This window comes from Podarcis tiliguerta (genome assembly GCF_965153285.1).
Source record: "Podarcis tiliguerta genome assembly, chromosome: 10".
Classification (NCBI taxonomy): Eukaryota; Metazoa; Chordata; class Lepidosauria; order Squamata; family Lacertidae; genus Podarcis; species Podarcis tiliguerta.
Window position 1 is genome coordinate 9,389,003 of NC_139543.1, and position 16,536 is coordinate 9,405,538.

The 16,536-nt window shown below is 40.2% G+C and overlaps 1 protein-coding gene across 2 annotated transcripts in view; it reads right to left on the reverse strand.

The window, feature by feature from the left end:
- LRRK2 (leucine rich repeat kinase 2) overlaps window positions 1–16,536 on the reverse strand; it is an 82,154-nt gene that overhangs the window by 61,856 nt on the left and 3,762 nt on the right. The window contains exons 3-8 of one of the 2 annotated variants that reach the window (XM_083399214.1): window positions 14,539–14,648; window positions 7,012–7,100; window positions 5,520–5,654; window positions 2,777–2,911; window positions 1,543–1,674; window positions 360–479 (exon numbers count right to left, since the gene is read on the reverse strand). In XM_083399214.1, coding sequence (XP_083255340.1) covers window positions 360–479; window positions 1,543–1,674; window positions 2,777–2,911; window positions 5,520–5,654; window positions 7,012–7,100; window positions 14,539–14,648 — 721 coding nt within the window. The remainder of the gene's footprint in view (window positions 1–359; window positions 480–1,542; window positions 1,675–2,776; window positions 2,912–5,519; window positions 5,655–7,011; window positions 7,101–14,538; window positions 14,649–16,536) is intronic. The other variant, XM_083399215.1, reaches the window with a different exon arrangement.

Below are 16,536 nucleotides of genomic sequence, written 5' to 3' on the forward strand. Positions count from 1 at the left end.
AGGGGATACAAAGAAATTGGCCATCGATTCAGAAAAGTGGAAAACACCATAGTGATTTGGGGCAGAGGGGTTCCAGCAAAGTGTTTATAGAGTCCTTTAGAGCAGTCTTCCCCAACCGGCTGCTGTCCAAATATTTTGGATTCCAACTCCTATTTGCTTGGCCAAATGTCAGGGATTATGGGAGTTTTAGTCCAACAAAATCTAAAGGGCAGCATATTGGGGAAGACTGGTTTACCTTTTTCCTTACTGAGCAAGCTGTTGTTCATTCAATTTTGCAGTCACATATGACAAAAATATTCTATCAGCAAGTTGTAGGAGCGCTGAGAAACATAATTTATTTAACTTATACAGCTACTTACTGAGAAGAGCCAAGCAACTGAGGCCTGCAGCCTGCAGCTTTGCACTAGCAGGGTATCTTCCAACAGCTGTTACAATGAATTGATGTACATCATTCAATACCAGGATATTGAAAAAGTTTTCTGTATACAAGAGATTAAAAAAAGCTAACTGAGTCGCATGCAAACACTGGATGCGTGCATTTTACACACATACTGTGCAGCAATGGCCGTCATATGAAGAAGAAAATATAAATTCATGCAAAGTAAATACAATTGTTCAATCAATGGCCCCAAAATTCTCCTCTTGAAACAACTATGAGTTGTTTTTATCTGAACATAGTTGAAAAAGTGGGGGTACATGAACTGGGGTGATAGTGGCTGCAGTGGGAAAACCTTGTTGCTTTAGGGAAGGTCAAATAGATAGCTCTGTCCAATCCCTTGCCTGCTTTCTGTTCCTTCTGAGGAATCACCACTATTCAAAGGCATTTAAGATTGGTTTTGGTTTTGCAATTGTGGCTCTGTAGCCCTCCAGATGTGACTGGACTATATTTCTGAACACCCTGACCATGGATCATGTTGGCTGGGACTAACAGGAGCTGGACTCCAACATCTGGAGGGCCACAGGTTCCATATCCCTGCTTTAAGAAGGAAACAGTCCCAAGGAGTCAAATTCAAATCTTGAAACCAAAAGCTATGCTTCTACCGGGAAAATCCCTCCCAAGCAGTACCAATCTGACACATTAAATAATGTGGCGTTTTGTTTTGCTTTTCTGGTGAGGCAGCAAATCTAAACACACAACTGTGAGCAGGCCTCTCCTCAATTTCTTCTCACACAAAAGGGGGTTCTTCCTTTGATTAAGGCAGCTATACCCAGAAGAGAAAAGGCCTGAACAAATGAGACCTTTTCAGATTATGTAAGTGCCCAAGATCCAAAGAACTCCTTGGATCTTTAGTGAGTGCTTCTGTGCATTCACTGGGGTTTCACAGCTTTATTTTTCAACTGCAGCTTCTCTTGCTGTACTGGAGACTGCAAAGTCCCCTGAGCTTCAGGAAATATTGTCAGGCAGCATAACATGCTCTCTTAGAAAGAAAGGCTTCAGAAGCTCCTCTATATTCATGGAACTCTTTACTATTTTCTCTAGAGATAAATTTAGTTTACTCCAGAAATATCACCCATGTTAAATAAAGGGGATCATGTTCTCACCCAATGCAAGTTTGTGCAACAAGCAGCAGCTCACTTCCTGAATTGCTTCATTGTCGGGGAAATCTTTCATCATTTCAACGATGACATTGTAACACCTCACATTTCCAGACATAAGAATTTCTGCATTGCTAGCTGAACACAACAGAGGGAATAAACTTATTTGAGAGAAGAAAGACTCATGCACACGTGTTCTTTTAAAATTGACTGCTGGGAATATTAAGACTGAAGTGCACAACAAAATCACCTTGCGTATTTCTACTGCTAGACCAAGCATGGTTCTTCCCCCTGCATTCTGAACAGAACATTCACAATATCTTAGGCAAACACACAGTTTCAATGTACTGTTATAATGTTCAACACAGAATTCTGAGAAACCTTTATTTTCAAATGTTTTCCACTTTAGCTTTGGCATGCCAGCTGTAGGCTGAGCAGAAAAGAGTGCCAGCAGCCACTATTTCAAAAGCTGACACCCATCCAAAAAAGAATCTCAGTGTGTTGTGTTGAACCTTCCAGTTGTGCTTAGCTCTGTTTCATGCACTGCTTTACTATACTTCCAATTTTTCACTCCATATCTCCAGGCCAGGAAAAGCTTTGCCTGCTTAATCTCTACATTAGGAACATAGGTAAAAGGTAAAGGTGAAGGATCCCTGGACGGCTAAGTCCAGTTGAATTTAACTATGGGGAACCAGCATTTGTCCGCAAACAACTTTCCAGGTCATATAGCTAGCATGATTAAACCTATTAAGTATTATACTCATGAGCGCTATGGTACAGGAAACATGACCAGGAGGCTGTGGGGAGCCCTGCCACTGCTACAAGCAGCAGCTAACCTTTTAAAATTATTTTTAAGAAAGTGAAAAGATGAATGAGAAGAAACCTCCTATAAACCTCATATAAAGTAAGGCAAGTCACTCCCAAATAGTTTTATGGAAGTTTTATGAAATTTGCACATAGTCAATCTCTACTCACTCTTGTTTTCATGCAGTACAAATGGTTTCACAAAGGGGATGTGAATTTCAGTACTGCTCTTAAACTGAGGAATTGTGCCAAAACAAAGGTAGCACCCACCTTTCAGTTCAGAAATAATTTTCAGACATCAAATACAGATCAGAGCACACCAATGAACTCTCTTTTAAGAACTGCCCTTCATTTGCAAGTCCAGACAGGAACTGCTGATTAATTCTTAAGGGCACACCCTCACCCCATGCTAAATATTAAAAACTACAATACTTACGTGGTCCTGCCAATGAATGTAAAGACAACAGGGCAAGGAGTACTAAGTTTTCTTTTTTGGGGAATTTTTTGAGCACATTCAGTATGATCATGTGATCTCTGTCCTCAACAAATTCAATCAGCTGCTGCTCTGGAACTGAATTTTAAAAATAAAGATGTAAAGACATAAGCGCTTTGATACATGTGTACATTTTCACTCACTGAAGGCAAACTAAGGATACACCTGGGACAACACAAGAGCAGTCTACCAGCAACCAGACCACTATCCATGCTTTCTTATTCTTTCCAAAGCAAACCTGACTGTTCTAAAGTATAAAGAGCAAATGACAGAAGGAATTATGATTCAGATGAGTTAACAATAGGGAAGAAAAATTAAGAGTGAAGCTAAGGAGACATGAACCTCTTAAAAAATAAAACAAAACAGACTCCCAAGCCCAGAGGAAGTACAGTGGTATCTTGGTTCTCAAACTTAATCCATTCCAGGAGTCCGTTTGACTCCTGAAACCATTCAAAAATCAAGGCACGGCTTTCAACTGGCTGCAGGAGCTTCCTGCACCCAATCGGAAGCAGCAGAAGCCCCATTGGATGTTCGGCTTCTGAAAAACGTTCACAAACCAGAACACTTACTTCTGAGTTTGTGGCATTCAGGAGCCAATTTGTTCGAAAAACTAAGCCATTTGGGAACCAAGGTTCCACTGTACCTGCTTTAGTATCCAACCTGCTTTAGCATCCAACCTTCCTCTATTTCATCTTCACCCACTTCCCTTCTTGGCGTCCTCTCTGTTGCAACTTGGAGTTTCATCCATCCTGATCCTCCACATCTGAACTGGTAAAGATATCTCCTCTTTTATGAATGGATTTCTCCATTCACCTGTGTCATTTCAATCTTCCAATGTTACACAACTAACGTGAGCAGACCACTTGTGTGAGTGCTTATTTTTATTTGATTACTTACCCACTCTTTATCCTAAGGTGGGAGTGTGTGAGCTGATTGTCGCTAACTTCTTCACTGGCTCTGTTTTAGCAAAAAATACTTCTACATCTCCTCCACCTGAGAGATGTGCCAACTCCGGAAAGGAGAGCAGTCTGCACATCTCCTAGGCAGTGGAAGTCACAGGTTTTTGGGGTTTTTTTTGGGGGGGGGGTGGATCAGCAGGGAGAGAATTATTTTCCCTTGTTAAGAATGTGTGCTGGATGTCTGCACAATAGGAATTTTGTGCAGGATAGAGAGGAAAAGGAATAGGAAGAGTGACACATTTCCATTTCCTGTCTGGTCCAAAATATAGTTTTCATGAATGCCTGATTCTTCCTGTACAAACCAAACATATTTACTCCATTGTATTCCAACTCCCCTCTCTGCCTTGATACTAACAACAGTTGTTGGGTATGAGCTCTGGTGAACAAAAACAAGACCATTAACTACAAAAGTGACTTTTATTTTATTTACTTTCCATATAGCAGCATGCAGGAGGATTTTGAACACAGAACACAGGAAACTGCCATATACTGAGTCAGACCACTGGTCCATCTAACTCAGTATCGTCCATGCTGATTAGAAGCAGTTTTCCATGTTTTCAGACCAAGCTCCCTGCCAGACCTACCTGAAGATTCTGGATATTATACCTGGGGCCTTGTGTGTGCTAAGCACACACTCTACCACTGAGTGAGGTCCTTACCGATGAACCAACTTTATACAATTTTCTTTTTATTATCGTCTTCCAAACAAAACACAAGTCAGACACAAAAGTCTTTGGACTGTTGTATAATTAAAGGATAGTAGATAGACAATCTCCAAAGAAAATTAGATTTTAAAAATAAAAGTCTACTAGGAAGTTCTGAAATCCCTACTGTAGATGGCAAATTGTGGAAAGAATAATGCGTAACACCTTTTTGGCATCAAACAAGTTTGTTGACTTCGATCTGCTTACAGAAAATTATTTTTTTAAAAAACAAAACTGTACCATTTTCAGAAGAGGATTTCCAACGTTAAAATAGATTTTTCGGCATGAACTGATCAGTTTTTGGTGCTATTAACGAAATGTTAAATTCACAAAAACTGTGGGTGGATGCTTAACAGGCCAAGCTCTGCCACAAGATCCAAGAGATGCCCGTGATCCAGATACAGCATTTGTGTATTGACCATATGCCATTACCACTCCTGCTGCTGTGTCACAGAAGATTTGCAGCTGGCCACAGCAGTCACAAAATTTCCAGACACAAGCAAAGGAGAACTAAAGGCAACTGCATAGCACCTCTTTTATGCCTTGGGTTTTCCAGTGCTTGGCAGGGCAAGGAATGTATTGAAAGGAAAGAAGGGTGGGACAATCAGTAGACAGACAGGTTAATTAAAGACTATAAAGGTACCAATTCAACATAAGTGATCTGGGATATGTGTCCTTATTTACTGGACAGTCTGTAGCTCCCTGTACCAGTGATGATGCAGATATCCACACACTCCTGCGGCTGTCAATCTTAGGAAGAGGTGGTTTCTTTAATCAATATCACCTTGGCTAATCAACTCTTCTTGTAAGCAGCAGCTTACAATTGCAGGTTATCATTGCTACCCACCCAGAACTACTGCTGTCCAAAATAGCGCTTGGAAAATGAATAATTTAAATGATTCAGCTGAGAATTTAACTACAAAGTATTTTCTTCCGGAACACCTTATTTCACAAACGTATTTCCTGTTTCATCAGGCAACACCAACAACTTGAAGAGCAAAAATACCTGTTCTCACGATTTACCTTTTTCAAGAAGCACGTGCAAAGCTTTACATCCATATTTCTGGATCTCCTCATTATCAGAAAATGTGTCCATGGCATCAAATATCAGTAAAAATACGTCTGTTCCTTCCTCCAAGAGAAGAAGTGTTATTACATCTACAAATGGGGGGGGGGGAGGGGAGTTGCAGGTTTACCAAAATATTTCTTTTTTTCTGCAGTCACAAACCACTTTAAAAATACATTATCTCAGAATTGGATTGTCAAAAATAAGCCACAAAGATTCAGTGGGACTTACTCCCAGGTATGCATGTAGATTGCACGCCTAAATTACACAACAATCTGATGCATGTTTATGTAGAATGGAAGTACAACCCACTGCATTTGATAGGACTTCCTACTAGGAATGGGCAATTTGTCAGATTCTTCCAATCTTAAATTCAGTCCTCCACATTTCCACATCAGTTTGTGATTAAAAAACCAGGATAATTTATCACCATTTTAGTGCACATTTCTCCTGATAAAACACATTTTTGTGTGCAATTTTGCCTGTGCACATATTTTGTAAAGCAATTTCCCATGCTGTAATGCATTTTGTATGTAATTTTCACTAACATATGCAATTATACACACACTTTAACCTAGTATACACACTTTTGTACATAATGCTTGGCACTGGAAAATTCTGAGAAGTGTGAATTATTTTACAGCACTGTATATGGATTACATAAATTCAGCTTTACACGCAAACTGAATTGAATTCCCCCGCCATCTTTACTTACTTCCAAATAAATATAGTACTAGAACAGCATTAATCCTTAATCCTACTGTCAATCCATTACCGTTATCATAAAAAATGGCAATGTCCTCAAAAGCAAAAGTGTTAGCAGCCGTTTTACACATTTTCTGCATCTATATAATTTGATAATAGGCAATGCAGGATTCAAACAAAAAACATAATTGTGTTACCAATGTGCAAAAAAATGCAAGTAAAGCTTGTGTCCCTCAGCAAAGCAACAGGTAACATGCTTGCTTTGAAGTCCCTAGGACCAGAATTCTCACGATACAAAATAATTTGAATCCTTTTACTAGGAAGGGAGACATCTTCGTTTCATGCCGAAATGTGATTTAACAATCTATCTCTTCCACCCTCTTAAGAGCATAAAGTGGGTGACTGCTTACCTCCCTGCTTCCACAGATAAATGTTGCAGAATGATCGAAGAGTTTTGTGCCATTTTCAATTATGGTTCTGGCTCTATGTTTGAACAGCTTCTGCCACACTAGAACAGCTGCCTGCTCAATCCAGGAATAGGATACTGATGGCACACATGCACACTTTTTTTCTCCTGGGATAGGAGGTACTTATGCATTAACTAATGCAATATAGATTAAACAGCCACCAGGACCAATTGTTAAAGGTAAGGTAAAGGTAAAAGGTTAAGGTAAATGCAAGACTGGCAGTGTTCTGTACAGTATTCTAACCCTAAGTAATTGTAACATTTGGAAAAGGCAGTACCTGAAGAGAGAAGCATATTTAATGTTTTGAGGCCAACTGTTGAAAGGTGTATGTTCACATTGTGGTTTTTAAGCATCTTAAGAATGTGCCTGAAGTGGAAACAGAAAAAATGAACTTGATACCAGAATAAAACACTCAAGTTAGGTTTCAAGAAAGCTAGTACTTTCCTTCCACATCAGAGTTAATAAAAATCACATGACATACATAGATGCTTCTAGTTGCTCTAGTTGAGTGCAACAATGAATAACTACCAATTGAGATGGACATATGCTTCAAAAGACACAACTAGCTAATGGAATCTGAATGAATATCACGACGTGGATGAATATCCAGATGTATATCCATGCACCTCTGAACACAAATCTCACTATCTATATCAGGTGGCTGTCATCAAATATCTGCCTGTATACTGAGCATTCAGACCTCTAGGGACCCTCTCACATCAGCCAAATAATCAAAGGGAGCCAAATTGATTAGAGCAGGGCAGCCCAACTTTTCAGACCAAATGGGATCCAAAAATACTTTGACACATAACCCACAGGCCACACACTGCCTTGTTGTGCAGAGGTGGGGGGAGCGCAGTCAAAATTTAACAAACACACACACCCTCATACTGCCTTTCCAAGGCTGGATAAGTGAGGAGCCAGGCTTTGAGAAGGAGGTGTGAGGCTCTGACAGGGTCCTAGAACCCTTCCACTTCCTTCCCAAAGCTGAGAAAGCACGAACTAGGCTTAGGGAAAGAGGATGGAGGACTCTAGGACCCTGTCAGAGCCCTCCCACCTCCTTGCCAAAATCCAGCACTTCACAGGAGGGTAAGGGGCATGAAATGTTGCCAAGAGCTGCTAAAAAAGGGCTTGAGGACTGTGTGTTGGACTGCCCTGGGTTAGAGTGTTTGACTGGGGAGACTAAAGTTCAAATACTCAGCCATGAATTTCAAAAGCCCTAGGCCAGGCACTATCAAATCAGCCTTGTTGTTGTTTAGTTGTTTAGTCGTGTCCGACTCTTCGTGACCCCATGGACCAGAGCACGCCAGGCACTTCTGTCCTCCACTGCCTCCCGCAGTTTGGTCAAACTCATGCTGGTAGCTTCAAGAACACCATCCAACCATCTCATCCTCTGTCGTCCCCTTCTCCTTGTGCCCTCCATCTTTCCCAACATCAGGGTCTTTTCCAGGGAGTCTTCTCTTCTCATGAGGTGGCCAAAGTATTGGAGCCTCAGCTTCACGATCTGTCCTTCCAGTGAGCACTCAGGGCTGATTTCCTTCAGAATGGATAGGTTTGATCTTCTTGCAGTCCATGGGACTCTCAAGAGTCTCCTCCAGCACCATAATTCAAAAACATCAATTCTTCGGCGATCAGCCTTCTTTATGGTCCAGCTCTCACTTCCATACATCACTACTGGGAAAACCATAGCTTTTACTATACGGACCTCTGTTGGCAAGGTGATGTCTCTACTTTTTAAGATGCTGTCTAGGTTTGTCATTGCTTTTCTCCCAAGAAGCAGGCGTCTTTTAATTTTGTGACTGCCGTCACCATCTGCAGTGATCATGGAGCCCAAGAAAGTAAAATCTCTTACTGCCTCCATTTCTTCCCCTTCTATTTGCCAGGATGTGATGGGATCAGTGGCCATGATCTTCGTTTTTTTGATGTTGAGCTTCAGACCATATTTTGCGCCTTCCTCTTTCACCCTCAATAAAAGGTTCTTTAATTCCTCCTCACTTTCTGCCATCAAGGTTGTGTCATCTGCATATCTGAGGTATCAAATCAGCCTAACCTACCTCAAAGCGTTCCAAGAATGAAAAGGGGATAGAACTGCCCGAAGGTCCTTGGTGGTGGTGGGGATGTGAATGGGATACAAGTGTAATAAAATATATAAGGATCTCCTGGATTATCAGAGGAAGATGCTATGCATTCTCCCCACTCCGTGCATACACTTGAACCAAAATGAGTTCTGGCTGAAGGGACTGGCATTGTTGCTGGGGTTGCAAGGCTGATAGGCAAACAACGACCAAATGACCTTGACCATACATACAAATGCATGGAGGTGCTCATATAGCAAAGTATTTGTAAGATATTTATGGTACACTGGTGAAATGCAATGCAGCTGAAAGCTTCTACAAGAGACATCCATGGTCCTGCAATGACTACAAATCACCGTTGAACTTCTGCCAATAAGACAGAGCATCCTCAGCTTTTTGCACTAACTATAGGAAGAGTGATTTAGCGGTTGTTGAAGAAGTTTGAGACAGTTAGAAAGGAAGATTCAGCTTAACACACTAATTAAGCATGATACTTGTTAAGCTGCCATGGTGCATTGTCAATATTTATTATGCTGCAGAGGGTACTCCAAGGCACAACTGTCTCCTGTGCAACCGCCTCGTATCATTAAACTCTGCACTGACAGACTCCAAGGAAAGATTCAAATCAGCTGAAAACCTTGTCACATACCAGGGTGATATTTCCCCAAAGGGTCTAATTATTAGCTTTGCATTCAGTGCATGTAAATAAGCTTCAAAGATATGCAGAAATGAAGGGATAGGGCAAATTTCCAACTTTTAGAATGGCTCTACAGGCTATGGAATACAACGTCTTAGGTAGCAGTGCTGTATACCTTCAACTCATCCCACATTCAACTGTGTACAGCGATAAAAAAATAAGAAGATATAGTCAGATATGAAGTTCTTTCATGTCATTTGGTAGTAGTGAAAGTAGGAGCACTGTCAGTTTCATAAGAGAAAAAATGGATTGCTCTCAGAATATAATCCAGGGAGGGCAAGCAGTGCTTAATCTCTAACAAGAAAGACGGCTCAGATCTATGTGACATCCTTGCTGTCTGCCCTGGGGATAATTAATTTTAAGAGTATGACAACGGCAACCTATTCTTAGTGATGAAAGTTACTCTGCATATGCTCAGTGGTCATTTTTGTGATCAAAAAGAACTGAACAAAAATGTTTTTAGCAGGCAGCAAGGCAATTACCTGGTGTCAGTTTATACATGTGTATAAACACAAACACACAGAGAACAGCTGGCTTTGCTGTCAATCTTATTCTTCCCTTAATGTGTCAGGTGGGTTTCCCACTTTCTTAATGTGGCACATCTGCTTTTATATTATATACTGTATTGCTATTCCTCAAGATCAACAGATCTTCAGAATTTTTTATCTTCCCAGTTGCACATGCTGTGTTCAAGTACTGCAATTTAACTTAAATGCTAATGCCACATATGCAGCTTAGAACTGTATATTATTTAGAGTCAATGGTGAGCACTGAGATAGGCAAGTTTGCCAACGATACTAAATCATGCAGGGTGGTTAAAATGAAGAGAGATTGTGAAGGGTTCCAAAAGGATATCTCCAAACTGGGTTTATGAACAATGCAATTCAATGTGTTGGCACACTGAAACAAAAAAATTGTAATTTCACACAAACACTCATGGGATCTAAACTAGTGAAACCTTGGAATTGTAGTGTATAGCTCCACGAAGGTGTTGAGCCAGTGTGTGGCAGCTGCGAAGAACGCAAGTGTCATGGTAGGAATCATTAGGAAAGGAACTGAAAATAAAAACATCAGTATCATAAAGCCATTATACAAATATATGGTGTAAACACATTTTGAATACTGTGCACGGTTTTCATCACCCCACCTCAAAAAGGGCATTGTAGAGCTGGAAAAGATTTGGGAAAAGGAAACCAAAATGATCAAGAGAATGGAGCAACTCCCTTATAAGGAAAGGTTACAAAATCTGTGGCTTTTTAGTTTAGAGAAAAGGTGAGTAAGAGGAGAAAGAGTTGTATGAAATGATGCATGGTGTGGAGAAAATGGATTAAGAAAAGTTTTTCTCCCTCTCATTAACACTTGAACTCAGGGCTATCCAGTGAACCTGAGTGTTGGAAGATTCAGAGTTAAACTGTGGATTTCACTCCCAAAAGTAGTAGTGTTTGATTATTTTTAAGAAGGATTGGGGAAATTCGTGGAAGATAAGTCTATCAGTGGCTCCCAGCCGCAATGGTTACGCTTTGCCTCCATGGCTGGAGCTAGCATGCGATTGAATACCATTTGCTGGAAACAGGAGGGGACAGGGGCTAACCTGCTACAGTTTGGCAGGTCTATCAAATGATGGATTTTTTTTCTCGATTTCTGGAGAAGTATACATTTATGTGACCTTACAAAACATTTTTGGCTGGATCCAAAAGTGTCCTCCTGCCAATGAAAGGGCTTGAGCCCATTAGAGGAATAGGAAATATGAGCTGTGTAGAACTATGAACTAATATAGTAAGAAGCAGCTACCAATATGAAGGTGGGGTAAAAAAACACGCAGAAAATTATTAGTTCACCACTCAGATCAACAGTAAAACATATTGCGGAAACCTCTCTCCCGGTATTCACAACCTCAAAAGCTGTTTAAAGACAGAAGTGAAATGTTTTCATCTCCCCTACTTCCTGAAAGCTCTGTGACAAAACAGATGTTGAAATATTCAGAAAGTAACTAGGAGACTTTCCTCCTTGAAAATGGTTACTATTTACCACAACATTAGTCATCAGACCCAAGGGACAAGGTAGGCTGCCTGGGCAGATTTAGCCTGGTTCTACCACAGAAACATCCAAGAGTCCTGTGGCATCTTAAAGACTAACACATTCATTATGGCAAAAGCTTTCATGAAAAATTTATCAGTTACAGAAGTTTCTGTTCTCTAAAAAGGGACAGATATTTTTCTGAAAGTTTTAATCATCTTACAGCACTGCTGTTGTGTGTACATTTTTAAGATTTCCTTTAGCATATCCAGGTCATCCACTTGATACTAATATACAAATATAGACAAAAGACAAAATAAGCATTAATATCACATTTCCATGATTCTTTACTCAGCTCCTAAGAAAGAGATGGACTTATTACCACCCTAAAAACTCATTAAAAGCTAGAGACACTTAGGTAAAACTAAGAATGTAATGAGAAAAAGCCTATCTTCTCCAAACCTTCCACCCAGGCCCCTTCTGTGCTATAGAAGTTGTTGCCCAAATTAGCTCTACCCAGCCTCACGGATTTGTAATCAATTTCTTCTGCAAAAAACTTAATAATAATAATATTTATACCCCACCCATTTGATTCTTTGAAGCTTATGCACAGATCCTATAAGCAGTACAATGGCTTGTTGGAAGGAAAATGATGTAAACTGGAGGGGAATATAATCTGAACAGTGGTTCCATCTGGGCAGGACCCCTTGTGTTACGATGCCACAGCCCTGTGTAGCAGCAGTTTTTGGTGACTGGTTCTAACAGAGGAGAGAGGGAGCCAATCTCAGATTTTATTAAGTGGGTTCCTGAATCAAGTTAATTTAGGCTCCCTCGGGCCTGAAGAACGCCACAGTCACCTTTGACTGGACTTAACCATGCAGGGGTCCTTTACCTTCTTAGTCTGGCTGGTGTGGTTAAGAGCAGAATCTGATTGGCTGAAGGTCCAGTCAGGTGGGAGTTATATGTCACAGGGAAGTCAACTGTCAGTTAAGGAAAAGCAGTTGAAGAGGTGGAAGAGAAAGAAGTTGATGAGGATGGAGTGAGCAATTCCCTTTTGGGATTATACGGACAGAACTGCCCAAACTGTATAGAAATTTATTTATGTACGCTACTACAGCGGCAATAATATTACTTGCCCAGATATGGAAAGAAGAAGTCCCAGCAAAGGAAGAATGAATACAAAAAATTATGGAATATGGAGAATTGGCAAAACTTACCATTAGAATAAGAAATCAAGATAACCAACTTTTTATAAAAGAATGGAAATGGTTTATTGAATATCTACAAATAAATTGTAAACAGATAAGAACATTGGCAGGATTATTGTAATAACCTGCAGTTTTATAAAAGTAGATATTTAAAGTAGATGAACAAATTAAGTTAATTTGGATGTGCTGAAAATATTAAAAATAAATTTAAGGAACTGCAGAAAGAGGGGGTAGTCAAGTTTTGAAATGTTAAAATGATTATAAAATTATTGAAATGTATAAAATTGAACATCATAAATAAATTCATAATAAAAAAGGAAGGAGTGAGCAAAAGACCAGAGAGAAAAGTTGAGGAGAATAGCTAAGGCCTGGATATTAATACTTTGTGTGTTGTTAATACTTGTGTGGTCAAGATTGAAAAAGACCTGGTGATTTAGTTGGGCTGAAAAGTTCTCCTCAGATAACACAAGTGGCCTAACCTGTCCAAGCAGCCAGTACAGTGGTACCTCAAGTTGCGTTCCGCTCTTGTTATGGACTTTCAGCTTACAAACGCAACATGCGCATAAGCGATCTGCGCACTACTTGCATGCACAGAAGCGCTTGATCGCGCTGCGCACATGCTCAAAGAGGCACTCTAGTTGTGGACTTTTCGGGGTGCCATTTGGATTAAGTCTGCAACTAGAGGTACCACTGTACAAGCAGAGAAGGAAATTTGGAGGCAGACTGTCTCCAGCAGCTGGACTGGGTTGTGGGAGTAATTAGCTAGGGTGGAAGTTAATGGAATTTGGTAAAAGCCACTAAAAGGCTGGGGTCAGCAACATTGTCTTGAGGCTACAGAAACTCTTGTCAAGCACTTTTAAGACCTTAATGTAAATACTGTAATGCTGCTTCCTTATGTACATAGTTTCCACTCAATAAAACAATCTTAGTTAAAATATCGTCCTTTGTCTAGTGCTGGCATCCACTTCACACCTAAGCTTAATACACTAGCTACCAGCAGGTTTTGTAAACATTCTGAGAAAATTGGTGGCAGTGGAAAATTAAAAAACACAGATGTCTAAACCCGTGTTTTTCAAATAGGCTGAGACAATCAGGTATTCCTGCCATCAGATATTATATTCTGGCCCACAGCAACAACATGCAAAATTAAACACCAACTTATTATATTTACAACTGTTCTTTCTTCTCTTCTGAGAACCATTCATTCATTTGGTTATTAAGTCAAAGGAGAAGCAGCAAGTCTTCTGCCAACAGTTAGTGACAATTTATTATTCACTTGTTTTTAGTGTAAGTTATCAATATTCTTGCAGGGAACTTTGTCAAAACACATATTTTAAAACAATACAAATGCACTAGGTGATAAACAGATTTTAAACATAACAACAGTGAACATTTACACTAAAGTCACCCTGCCACAAAATAATAAAACCAAACCAAACACAACAATCCATTTATACATTAGAAAAGCTAAAATGGCACACCACTCTAGGAATTTCTTTCCATATTTTGTTTCTTTCCAAACCTAGCGAACAGCCCCACAATCTCAAATGGGAAATTATTATTAGGTCAAAAAACAACAACAACCCCACACATAACTGTTAATCTGAGCTGTTCTAAACAACTCTTGCCCCCAAATTGTGATAAAAGTAAGGCTTGCTTAATTTTGCCCAGAAGCTGAAATAGTTAACAAAGGTTTAGGGAAGACTATCACATTTCTCCAGTAATAACAGTAATTTCTATGTATTTCCATTTTGTGGAAACACTGAATTGTACACATTACACTATTTTTTAAACATTAATGTACTTACTGGTGAACACCAAGCACTTCCCAATCCTTCCCAACACCTTGAGGAGCTGCTAAGTGATGAAGCGTGTCTGGGCAAACTTCGATAAGTTTGCAAAGAAGCGACCATCCCACCTTAAAAGCAAAAAACACAACAAGTTTTCAAAGCACACATCAAGCTCTTTTTTGCACCATCACAAGACTTTACAACTACAAAGTTCTTAGGATGGACTGTTACAATGGCAGATTTAGCCCAACTTTCAAAACATGCTATTACACTATTCAGATTGAGATACAGTGGTACCTCGGGTTAAGTACTTAAATCGTTCTGTAGGTCTGTTCTTAACCTGAAACTGTTCTTAACCTGAAGCACCACTTTAGCTAATGGGGCCTCCTGCTGCTGCCGTGCCGCCGGAGCATGATTTCTGTTCTCATCCTGAAGCAAAGTTCTTAACCTGAGGTACTATTTCTGGGTTAGCGGAGTCTGTAACCTGATGCGTATGTAACCTGAGGTACCACTGTACTAGTTTACAAGTTTTTAACTTGTAGTGGTTTGAGGGGATTTTTAATTGATTTTTTGCTTCAAAAATATTATGTCTCTCTCTCACACACATATATACATGCACAATTGCTATTTAAATACACATACACAATAACACTTCCTCCTATGGCACAATTTGGGTATTTTCATTCTGCATTTGATTCCAACTGCCAGTCCAAAAAAAGTTGACAGCTACTGCTATTGTCACAAGACACCTTTGGAGCCTCATTCACATGCTTAGGGATTTCCCAACACTACTCAAGCTTCCATAAGAGAGACTTCAGCTTGGTAATTCACTGATAATGTATGCATCATACATAGTGAGATAGGCATTGTGGACGCAGTGTATTAATGTGTTATCAATGCACTGCATGTCCAGACAATGTGGAAGCAATGCCCGCATCACTCCAGTTCAAAGAATATCCATTTAAATGGTATACTACATAGAATATACTTTCAACTGTGAATAATACACACTTAAAAGGTCAGATCTCTGCAGAATAAACATTGAAGTGGTAATCTGAAAGGATTCCAGAGGCGTCCTGCCAATTTATGCATGCCATGTGACCAATTCGCAACACAAGTACATATTTGCATTTTAACTGTATTACTTATTTAGTCAAATTCAGAAACTGAGGTCTGAAATATAAACCTCTAGTTTACCCTAAAGGCATTAAGATAGTATAAAGGCAAATCACCTAAGGACATTACCATATTTTTCGCTCTAGAAGACGCACTAGTTTTTAGAGGATGAAAACAAGAAAAAAAATCTCTCCTCTGCGCAGCGCCTCTCCAGCAAAGCGGGAGGAGGAACGGAGCCCCTTCCATTTCTCCTCCTGCTTCACTGAAGGGGCGCAGCGCCTCTCCAGCAAAGCGAAAGAACGGAGCCCCTTCCATTTCTCCTCCCACTTCGCTGAAGGGGCGCTGCACAGCTCTCCATTTCTGCGCAGCACCTCTCCAGCGAAGCGGGAGGAGGAATGGAAGGGGCTCCGTTTCTCCTCCCGCTTCGCTAAAGGGGCGCTGCGCAGCGCCATTCGCTCCATAAGACGCACACACACTTTCCCTTACTTTTTAGGAGGAAAAAAGTGTGTCTTATGGAGCGAAAAATACGGTACTTCTCCTTCTGTCAATTTCAAGAGATAAAACACACTGTCATGAGGATCTGAAATTGGTTTTCACTTCCTAAAATCATAGAATTGTAGAGTCGGAAGGGATGCCAAGGATGATCTAGTCCAACAAATAGGACGCAACATACAAGTTAACAAGGCACAAAATATGATGAGATTGGCCCAAGTTTTTCTTGTTATTTCTCTCCTGATCCAATCCTTTGCAGTGACAGCAGCATCTGGTGCTTTGCTACCCAGCAACAGTCCAAGCATTGAACATGGAACTACTAGCAGGTAGGGGGAAAGTCATTGCGTCTCTTAGGAGTGTTGCTTCAAGGGCTTTTTGGAGAGTAGCATGAAAGTGAAAAGACAAGAG